This window comes from Talpa occidentalis, unplaced genomic scaffold (genome assembly GCF_014898055.3).
Source record: "Talpa occidentalis isolate TD23 unplaced genomic scaffold, MPIMG_talOcc4v2.1 talOcc4.16, whole genome shotgun sequence".
NCBI classification, from domain to species: domain Eukaryota; kingdom Metazoa; phylum Chordata; class Mammalia; order Eulipotyphla; family Talpidae; genus Talpa; species Talpa occidentalis.
In genome coordinates this window covers 51351716-51363355 of record NW_023601653.1, presented here as the reverse complement: position 1 = coordinate 51363355, position 11640 = coordinate 51351716, and the positions used below count along the sequence as shown (strand labels likewise).

Genomic DNA, 11640 nt, shown 5'->3' with positions numbered 1-11640 from the left:
ACCTTCTGCCTTTTAACCATTTTTTAATAGAAAAGTAACATAGAAGTACAAAAATTGGAATTTTTATGTTCTTATCAGTAGGAGTTAGCTGTTGATCAAGAAATTATACATGGAGCATGCTACTATAGAACCAAAGCTTAAATGAGAAAAAAATGTCAGCATGTAAGTCATCCTATTTCCTTGTTTAGGAGATTTTTTTACTTATCCTGTCCTCCTCTGAAGTCATAAGTCTTGTTAACGGCAGATCGAGAGTAAACCCCTGTACACCTGACCCTCCTCCTCTGGCCCACTCCACGTCCCCTGGGGACGGCTTTCAGAACAGGAGGAGCACGCTGACCGCCATCGCCTTCTGCAGTCCTTCAGTGTGCACTGCTGCTGTTGGGGACACCAGCCCGACATTGGTAGGATTTGCTTTGCACCCTAAGGGGGTCCCAGTGTAACCAACGCCACGAAAGGAGAAAGAGTTGCATGGCTGGAGACACCAGGAGGCTTTACCCCAGCGCAGCCCTCCGCAGCCCCTAGAGAAGGGACCCATTGGGAGGCCTCTGGTGCCACTAGAAGGTGGAGATGCAGAGGGCTGGGGTGGCTAAGAGAGAATGTTGATAGGCCTCAGGTCGGAAAGGACCTTGGTTGCCTTGACGAGAAGTTTGGACTTGATCCTGAGAACTGTGGAGGAGAGTTTAGGATGTAAACGAAACGGTCAGATTAGTGCACTGGGAAGGCCCTTCTGGCTGGCCCTGTGGAGGACTATCTGGAGAAGGGGTCTGATGAGAGGCAAGGAAAGATCGCTTCAGAGATGTGCAGGTGAGCAGGCCTGAGGTGCCAGAGACCAGAACTGAGAGGGTAACTGGGAGCTTTGTGCCAGGAGAAGAGGAGCAACAAAGTGGCTGCAGACATCCCAGGTGGAGAGCAGTAAAAGGACCTGGTGTTTAAGAGGTGAGAGCAGGGCCTCCCTGGTGGCACAGGCAGTTGAGCACAGCGCTGTGAAGCTGTCCGCAGCCTCTGCAGCGCTGGTTCGATCCCCACAGGCCTTGCTGCAACCCGCATGGCGAGCAGACCTCTCCTGTCTCGCCCGCTGCTCCCCTCAGCAGTGTATTTCGGTCCTTCTGCCTGTTCCCTGCTCTATCTCTGGTGAATCCTCTCACCCTCCCGCTCATCTGGCCTGTACCCTGGTTCTTGTATAAATAAAATAAATCTTTAAAAAAAAAGAGAGAGAGAGAGCTGAGAAGAACCAAAACTGTAGGTGCTAGAGAGCTCATCACAGTGAAGACCAGTGGGAACAGAGCTGCAGGTGGGTCTACATCCTGAGTGATCATGAGGACTCTGCTGGGGTATAAGATTATCCAGGATTGAGGATATACACTTCGTGGGTAGAATATGCATTAAGAGCTTGGTCTTCAACACCCACCATCCACCACCTCCCACCTGCAGTGCGCCCTGCAGCCTGGCCTGGGAGGATGGCATGGACATGGGGAAATGCCCTTGGCAGCCTTAGCTATAACCTTGGATGAACCTTCTCTTCATCCGGGACATTGGAGCACTTTTTCCCAGCATCATGTTTGTGGGCTCTCAGCCCGGTTCATCCATCTGCTGTGAGAGTGTGTCCAGAATGATAGAAAGGCCTGACCATGGTCCGGAATAAAAGGAAGTGAGGAGGCTGGACATCAACTCCTCTGTAAGCCCAACCTTGACCATGTTCCTGCAACAGCTAGAAGTATGAAAATCAAATAAGCAAACAGGAAAACTTAGTAATCAATGATTTTTAAAGTATGAGGTAATCACAGAGTTTTAAGCAAAGAATACAATGAGCTTAAGTGCTCTGTAGCAATAAGTAGCACACAAAAATAGGATGGGGAGAGCTTGGAGCTACCCCATGCTCCAAGGCAGCGACTCCGAGCATCGCAAAGGCCCACTTCCACATCACCCCCACCAAAGCGGCCCTGTATGGGAGCCCTTGGATTGTACCATCCTGGGCTACCTCGACAAACTGAAAATAAAAAGGTCTGCCTTAATTGAGCCCAAATAGATGTCCTTGTAATTTCTCATTTAAGACTACACAGAAGTAATTTTTCTTCGATAGTGGCTACATTTTTCATCAATATGGCTACATATTTAAAGCCATCTGCTGTGCCCCCTGATGTTTTCATTCCCAGGGTAAATATTCACAATTCTTCCAAAGAGTGTAGTTTCCAGCCTCTTCTCTCCTGAACACGCTCTAGATCTCTCTCGAATGTGGCAGCCAGAACCCAACACACAGCTCCATTGGTTATTAGTCCAGGTCAGTGCTGAGGAACTCCACTCATGGTTAAGAAGCCTGAAGCTAAACCGGGTGGGTGGGTGTCTGGTTAGTATTTTTGTGAACCATTTTATTGAATCATTGAGCTGATCATTGGCTGAAAGTCCATCTTTTTCACATTTTCTTTCATCAGAGAAATACTAATTTACATTTGTACTTGAGCTAGAGTATGCATGTAGAATCTTAAACCAGAATACTTAACTCTGAGAGTGGTGACTCCCAGAAGGGAGATGTGAGCCTTCATGCTGGATCAATAATAAGGTGAACTTTGTCGGGGGGATTCCAGGAACACATGGGTGATGAGGGGAAAGGAGGACCAGGAAGGACTCCAGTGAAGGGGCTGGGTCCATCTCCTGAAGAGTCAGTAAGCTTTGGCTCAGTCCTCATTATTGAGTGCCTACTAAGTGCTGGAAACCGAACACAAAAGACTAGAATCCTTACCCAGGTATAGCTGCTATTCTAAAAGGAAAGACATCAGAACAAAGAAGTATACAATATTTTTGACTGACTACGGAAAAAACATAAAGTAGTAAAGAGCAGTAAAAAGAGCCAGAAGGGATCTCCCTGGTGGTGCAAGGGGGTAAGCACAGCACTATGAAGCAATCCGCAGCCTCTGCAGCACGAGTTGGATCCCCCACCAGGGCATTGACCCACATGGCACAGCAGACCTCTCCTGTCTCTCCCATTGCTCCCCTCAGCAGTGTATTTCAGTCAGTCTGCCTGTTCTGCTCCCCACTCTGTCTCTGGTGAGTCCTCTCACCCCCCACACTTCTGGCCTGTACCCCAGTTCTTGTATGCATAAATAAATAAATCTTTAAAAAGCCAGAAGTTGGGAAAACCTGCAATTTTATACAGGTCTGAGAACACCTCTCTTAGAAGGCACCGTGGGATAAAGACCTGGAGGAGGTGGCTGGAACCTGAAAGACCTGAGGTGTCCAGTTTTTTGTTTCCAGGCAACTGTCTTACACTGTGCAGGCCTGTCTGGCTGTGAGTCTGTGCCCTTCTCCCCATTGTTCATTCCATCAATCTTCTCAAACCTAATAAAGGGAGATAATATTTGAAAGGTATTTTTAAAGTATTTAAAACCTGAATTGAATTACCCTTAACCCTTCCCAAATTAAAATTAAATTCATAAGTAAAATGTCCTATGAATAGACTCTCTCCCACCCAACCTGGTGGTGAAAGGGATGCTCTATATTTCTAGACATCCCCTCCAGATGCAGTGCAGCTTTGTAACCTGAAGATGTGGGTTTTTTTTTCCATTCGAGATCTTAGAAACAAGCCATCTGCCCGCTCCAGACCAAAGTCAGAGTCTTTATGGAAGAGATCTGTAAGGAGGCCAGAGACCGCTAGGGAGGTTTCACCAGGCACTATGTAAAGACTCCCCAGAGAGACCCTAGGGTGGTGGGTGGCTGAGCAGAACTCACTAAGTCAGGCTAGGAGAAGGAACTGACAGGAGAAGCGGCCACATTGTGCAGGACCTTGGGCTTCTGCAGGAAGACAATGGAGAGCCAGGCCTTCAGAACACAGAGACCCAAGATGGACTGACTTAAAAATGTGGCGATGTTGGTGGCGCAGTGATGAGCTGCAGGGGAAGGCATCTATAATTAGTCCTGCTCGCTGTCCAGATCCTCTCTTCCCACCAAAACACGAGTCAGTCCCTGTGACAGCTCTCCCCACCCTGAGCATAGGTATGATCTAACCTATGGAAGCCCCTAGGTGGACTGGAATGGAAAATTCTATGGCTAGAGTGCAAAACCAGGTACAAAAAGATTGCTTTACAGCTGTACTTAAAATATCCTGTTGTACGCTAATATCCTTCCTGTCACAAAGATAGGAGCCATGTCTGCTTATTACCCCTCTAAGTCTCCCAGGTCCTGGCGCAAGATGTGTACTCAGAAGATATTAAAGGAATGAAAATAGGAATGAATGAATTTCATCTTGCATGTGAAAACAAGAGCTCGTTAATCAAGTTAAAATCACTAACAAGTGAGAGACAAAAACAGGGGTCCGTTCTCCCTGGCTCTGCGGCCTGTCCACCCTGCACTCATCTCTGGGCTTTAGCTTGAGTGCTGGGGGAGGCGGGGAGAAGAAAGCAGGCACTTCTCACCTGCCTTTCTTTCCTCTGCTTGGTGGCCAGTGTACAGCCCCTGTCTGAATATGCAGTTGGCTCCCACTGGAGAGAAGTATGCCTGTTTCTAGGTGCTAACCTATGGGCCCATGGCCTATGCTCATTTAAGAGACATACACACTGACCTCTCTCACTGCTCACGTGCCTTCAGCTGCATCTCAGGCTCCAGGACACAGACACTCAAGATAGAAACACAGTGTTTGTGTTTCTCTGATGCTCTCAATTCAGGATCATCTCTCATTCCAAATGCAGCAATCCCATCTCTGTCCTAGATACACTTAAGGGGTTACATAAACTGAGGTCAGCCCTTTGTCCACCCATGCCAAGTTCCAGGTCCACTTCCACAGCCCATGTGCCCCTGCCGCCCTTCCCTCCCTCTTGCCCGGAGCCACATGGCTCAGCAGTTTCCCTCCATCTGCTATATCTGCTTACCTCCCTCTCTTAGGCGCACAGCTCCAGCTTACAGAGTTCCTTCTTCAAAATGCCATTAGGCTTTATGTCTCGAAAATAAGCAAAATAAACACGTTTGCCCAAGTGGAAATTACTATAGCGCTCCACATTATAATGTCATCAGGACAAATTCCCAGTCTCAATGGCCCAAAGTTCTTTTACTTGCTTTTTCCTATTTATTACAACTCAGAGAAAAAGCATTTCCAATGACATTCCTCAACCTCTAGTGGACCATTTATATGATTTAAAAAAGCCTAACTTTCTCCTAACCAACCTGCAGCACAACAAGCGGGTAGAAAGAGAAAGCACACAGCTAAGGCCAGTGGTGGGCCCCCCTTCTGCACTGTTGCCTGGCAGTCTCCCGTCTGTCCCACAAAATTACAGAGGGTCTTGCTCCCAGGGACGGTACTGCAGTGCCCACCACCCGCTCCTGCCTGGTCATCTGATGCCCTCTACAGGAGGACTTGGTCTTGGCTCTGGTATCCAAAACTATCACCAGGAATTACCCCGTTCCTTTAAAATTAGGGATTTGTTTTCATGCTCCTAAATTTCACAAAAAACATTACTGTCTACACTGAGAAATTCTGGTGCCTGGAACACGCACACTTGGAGGGAAGTCCTGATAAGAATATGAATGTGGGGGGCGGGAGGGGAGGGATTGGGGTCAGAATGGGGCGTTTGCAATTGTATGGGGGAATATAAAAATAAAATTTATTATTTTAAAAAATAAATAAATAAATAAAATGTAAAGAAAAAAAAAGAATATGAATGTTCTGATTTTAGTTTATCTCCACAGCCCCTTGACATATAAAGCTAATTGCCTTCTCATTTACCTTTTGCTCAGGGGCTTCACTTCAAGTCCCATATTTTATTTGACTCTTCCCTAGTGAAGAGAAAACACCTAAAGAACAGAACAAGTTGTAGTGAGAAACAAAGGCTCTAGGCTATTTTATGGTCTTTACTATGTGACCCTGAAAAACGATTTCATTCCTCTGGACTTCCATTTGATCTTCCGTAAAAGTACAGGGTTGGCCAAGATGATTTCCTAAGACTTCTTCAGGTCTAAAAATTAGTCTCCTGTGTCACCCTTCTCTGTTCACATTTATTGCTTAGTATAAAAAGTCGTATAAATTAATTTTATTGCCTAACTTGTCTTTTGTGCCTTTGGATGGTTATATTTCTGAGTCTGTTGCGCTACATTTGCTATAGTCTCTCCAACAGTTCAGTGATGTTATATATAAATCCTTCAGGAAAAACAAGGGCACAGACTTCGTGATTATATTTTTACATTTCAAAACAAATGGTTTTCTTTCACTGTCCCCTTTCCAATTATAATTTAGAGTTATCTTCACTCTGTAGAGTGTTTGGTATCCAGCATCAAGAGTAATAATCTTTAGCATCCAACAACAAAAGCATTTATTGAGCACTTACTATGTGTCAGACGTTCTGTTAGATGCTATGAATATAAACGTAGGCACCCTGGACCTTGTAAAACCAAGGGTAAGAAAAAACATTCCTATGTTTAGAAGTTCATGTGCTCCTATCTACTAATTATTCCTGCTCCATCCCAAAGTGGACTTCAAGTATATACTGAATCTACAAACCCTGATGTGGACAAAGAATCTATGGAGAGGCATGTGATCTTTCATAATGTATGGCTGCACCAGTGGATATGTGGCCAACGACCTCAATTCTTAGATGACTACCCTGGCTTCTTTGTCCATAAAATAAGAGAGTTATATATGCAGACTTGAGGCTGGGCTTGGACTACATGATTCTAAGACTCATTTTGTCTCTTACAGGCGTGCGTATTGGACTTAAGTCTCAATTATATAATGATTTTGCTATTAAGAGCAGGACTTCTTCATAAAGACTAGCAAAAAGGAAGCAAAATCCACAGGATCTTCTATTGTTGGAAAGCTTCCATGTAGAGACACCAGATACATGACTAGCCAGGTCTATATTGGATCTATACCAAACAGTTCTCAATTATCTGTATCATTTAAACATAACACATTTATTTCCCAAGCATGGACCATCAATGTCTGCAGTAGCAACAAGTTTTACACTAGGGGGCAGCAGCCACCGTCCAGCAACCTTGCAACACTCCAAAGCTGCAGGGGATCCCCAGAAAACAAAGACTCACCATCTAAGTTTGCTGTTTGTCTTTATATTAATTTGCTTGGCTGAACTACCTTTGAAAGAAGGTGGGCCAAGGACTTAAGGTTATTTCTTGGCCAAAAAGAAAAAGCAATGAACATACTTTATCGTTTGCAGTCTAACTCATTTCTAAAGTTGACAATATAACAGAATCTGGAAAGCTCATTTAAAAACTGAGTTACTCTGTACAGTATAGTAGTGATTGCTCATTTTTACCTACTACGGATTTGATCAAAGGGAACATGTTGTATGGTTGAGGCTACTTAGCTATAACAATTCTGTAACTTATGAAAATGCTCAGATTTAAAAGGGAAACTGAAAATCCACTCACTTAGCTTGAATTCTTAAAGGATTGCAATGTCCTAAAAACAAACAAGAATCGACTAGTCCATATTTTAAAGGAAATAATTTGCAAAGGTGGCTCTGTTTACCAAAACGAGGAAAATTATTCAGTAGCAGAAAGATAATCATCCACTGCCCTATAGATGAGGTAGCTCAAACTTAGCTTGTAGTATTGTGTGCAGTTGTTTCAACTGGATTTTCCAAATAAAAATTTGATAAACAGTGGATTGAAAGTTTCATGAACCAGAAAGCTAAGAACTGCTGTTGTGAATTCCAAACTCTTAGCAAGTTTGCTAAGATTTTCAGCTAAGTCCTGTTAAGAGGCAGGACTTTTTCATAAAGACTAGCAAAAAGGAAGCAAAATACAAAAGTTCCCAGCTTATCACAGACCTCCAGCAACTGCCATGGGGCAGTTTTATCCAATGTGGGTATCGGGAAAGTTGCAGGGATGTTTGGTGGTCTATGATTAGAGGAGTTACTTCCATTTAACATAGAGGTGAGTCCAACATGCCAGTCCATGGGGGTGCAGAGCAGCCCCAAACAGTGAAAAGGCTTTTTTCCAGATCTCCCACACTTTTGACTGCCCTGTCTTTAATGTGTAGGTAAGAAGCTTTTGTAAAATTTTGAGCCTAGGGCGTAAGTCTAATTTCTGTATAATTGACAAAATTATTTTTTATCATGCTTTTAGTAAAATTGAACGCTTTGGGAATACTACTGAAAAATCAAGGGAAACAAGCTGTTTCATTTAGAAGCCTGCCAGTTGTTTATCATGAAGATGCGTCCCCAACAGCATCTCACCTTGTGGGACTCCGTGACCAACAGGACACGCTGTTCAAGTGTACATTCAGCGCTCTTGATTCCTGGAGGAGCTAAGTGTACATGTAGATAGATCTTTCAGTCTTTATTCAAAATGTCAAATATGAAACAAAGAGGCAACCTAGGCACTTTCCTACATCTCTTAAATTCCAACACAGTCATTATCAATGGAAGCATCTGGCCCCCTCCTTGTGGTTTCTAGTGCAGCAACAGCTGTGTATTTTCATTCTTCTATATATGTCTTTCCTTTTATTTCTCCTTTATAGTACAGTGCTGGCATTTTTCTTAATGTGCAATGTAGACCATTTTCTATTGATTTTCTTTCAGAGTAGTAAAGGAGTAAAAGTATGTTATAAAAATGGTCTACCCTTGGACCTCACAAGTTTGAAAGCCAAGACTATCGGGGGCCCCCGTCCTTTTCATCTCTCTCTCTTCTCTCCCGATTATTCCCCTGGCCACTCGCACAGAAGAGAATGATTAGTAATGAGAAATCACTAGGCCAGCAAAGAAAATTTTATTCTGATTAATAATTTTCTAAAAGTTGAGTATTCTTATATGGTGTGGATGTAAATACAGGGCTGCCAAAAGCACATGTTAATCATTATTTCAGTAATTATAATATTAAGTGTTACTAAGTACCTAGTAGATGGAAGGCATTTTGATGTTAAGCAGATAATGTCTAAATAGCACCAAAGACATTGCCACCCAAAAGAAAAATCTCTTTCTTGGGCCTCCCCTGGTGGCGCAGTGGTTGAGTGCTGGGCTGCAAAGCTGCCCGCAGCCTTTGCAGCGCTGGTTCGATCCCCGGCCACTGGCTAGGGTCCCACATGGCACAGCAGTCCTCTCCTGCCGCCCGCTGCTCCCCTCAGCAGTGTGTTTCGTCAGTCTGCCTGTTCTGTTCTCCGCTCCGGCTCTGGTGAATTCTCTCACCCTCCTGCTCTTCTGACTGTACCCAGTGCTTGTATGGATATTTAAATAAATAAATCTTAAAAAAAAAAAAAAGAAGAAAAGAAAATCTCTTTCTGGAAACCAGCAACATGGATTTAACATGAATGTTATTAATACAATAGGTGACAATAGGCGACAAAACATCTCGGTGAAATTTTCAACTAGCTATTTCAGATATTTAACCTGTGTCTTATCCAGCTCAGGTAGACAAGGTCCCAATAAGCCAAGTCAGTAGATACATAAGAAAAAATAAAGCTGAAAATTAATTGAATTTTCTTCATATTAGAAGAGAACAATTTTTAAACAGTATTAAAATACCAATCAAATGGTGAGAGCCTCATAATTTTTAATCTAAATATACACTTATGAATCAAAGTTACATGACAGTGAATTGACTCCACCTTTAAAGCTCTTGTGTATGACTTTGCAATCAAACTCTAGCGAACTTAGTCATAGAAAAAAGACCTCTGCAATTATCAGAAATGGAGTAAATGTTCTATGGAGATTTATTCTTTCCTCCAGGTAGACACTAAAATCAATAATGGAATAACAGCAAGAGTCACAGAGCCCTGGGAAGGTGTCTGTGTGACCTGTAACCGGTGGCTTGACCCCTCAGTGCCTGTCCTAATAAGGTAGAACCTACGTTATGAGTAAAACAAGTCAGTCCACAATCTGTGCCCAGCTGATATGGGAAGTGCCTAGGCTATCACATGACCAGCTTCTGCGCCCCAGACATGAGCGATGCCAACCAGACCTGAGTATAATTATGCAAGCGTGTTGGCCCGCCTGGGAACCCTGGGATGCCCCTGACTTACATATTCACTTGTTTCAGTTAGGAAATGGAAGATGACTGTGGATGGTAGATATCACAGTGTGTTACCCAGCAACAGATTGCAGTTCCTGAAGAAATTCTGAATTATCTCATTAGCAAAACAATTTCCTGATAGGTGGCTACTGCCTCGACCACAGTGAATCCAAGAACTCATGATCCTCTGACCCAGAAAAAATGCTCGTGAGAACTGATTAGATGGCAAGCCACCAAGGAAACGAGTTTTACAGCCTATCAGGTGACTAAAGATCAGTCACCCTGATGGGGGAGCAGGACTAAGGCATTATTCGTGGGGATGCAGACCCTGGAGAGAGTCTGGGCTGGTGCAGCTGGAGGACAGCTCATGGTCCATGGAAGCTCCATCTCTGCCTCCTAGTCTTCCTATCGCACTGGACTTAGAACTCACCCAGGAAGAAATGCAAATCCCAGGAGATTTTGAATTCTGGCATCTCATCCTTGTAACTGTCCCACCAGGATACTACTCTCATTCGAATCCTCTTCTGTACAGATGAGAAAACGGAGATTCAGAGAAGTAACTCCTATGGACGCAAAGCTGACAAGTAAGACTCAAGCCAGGCAATTTCTTTTCAGATTCCAAGCACTTGACCTTGATGCTAGTGTGCTTTCCAGAAACCATTTCCAACTCAGGCTTCCTTAGCATTTTATTTAATTAATTAATTAGCTTTGAGTTACTCAAAGCTCCAAGTAACACTGGGGCCCTTATATCGCCACCATCTCCATTAAATAAGGAAGCAGATTTATAAAGCGATTTTCCCAAGTATTCACAATTACTTCATAAAGCTTGAATTTGTACCCCAGGTCTTCTGAATGTAAGTAGAAGCTACAAGAGGAATGCCCTACCAGGATGGGGCAGGCCATGTTGATCACCCAGCTTAAGGGGAAGAGTTCTGAGCTGTCTTCACTCTGTCTGCCCAGACAATGCTTCAACTGGAGCAGTGTCCTCTAATGCTAAGCTGCCTCCTCACTGCTGAGTGTGTGTGGTCTAGATATAGTTCCTACTGACAGGTAGCATTGTGTAATTTGCAAGTGTTTGCTCTGTTCAAGATGGATGTTGGAGAGAAGCAATAACCTTAAAGCATCCTATTAAGAAACAGACTGTTGGAAATCCCTCCCACCTCCTGGGGTTAATAAGCAAGATGCCAAGACCTAGGATGAGGTCACAAGACCTTCCACCCCCTTCACATCTCTGCTTGGGAGGGAAATGCCATCTTCAGGCTGACTCCACTACTTTGTCTAATCTAATAACCTGTTGCTTACTTTGGGTCTCCAAAGGTCTGGTGGTGGGAGGGATGCTAAATTGGGAGGGATTTGTTCCATATGAAGCAGGAAATACCTGCATGGATCTCTGCTGAGGTTTACTCCACTGAGCTGGTCGAGCGCCTGGAGTCAGTCACCTCTCACCATTTTACCACATTTCCCCCTACAGGGTGCTGGATCTATTTCCCCCAAAAAATTTTTCCCCTCCATTATAGAACATAAAATATTTATTCCTTTGGTCTCAACTATAAAATTTAGTTTTGCTATTTTTGTGCCTTTTTATAATGAATGTTGAGTGTATAAATGTAGCGTGAATAAAACTTCCTCAAAACAAAATTCAACCCATGAAGTAAAAGTAACACAGTGCTTTTCTTAATTACATAATAATAA

At 43.6% G+C, this 11640-nt stretch overlaps 1 protein-coding gene across 2 annotated transcripts in view; it reads left to right on the top strand.

The window, feature by feature from the left end:
* Window positions 1-8376, top strand: part of RASSF8 (Ras association domain family member 8) — a 116364-nt gene extending 107988 nt beyond the window's left edge. For both annotated transcript variants that reach the window (XM_037514203.2, XM_037514202.2), the window contains exon 5: window positions 8068-8376. In XM_037514203.2, the coding sequence (XP_037370100.1) occupies window positions 8068-8252 (185 nt within the window). In that variant the 3' untranslated portion in view covers window positions 8253-8376. The remainder of the gene's footprint in view (window positions 1-8067) is intronic.
* Window positions 8377-11640: the final 3264 nt, after the last annotated feature.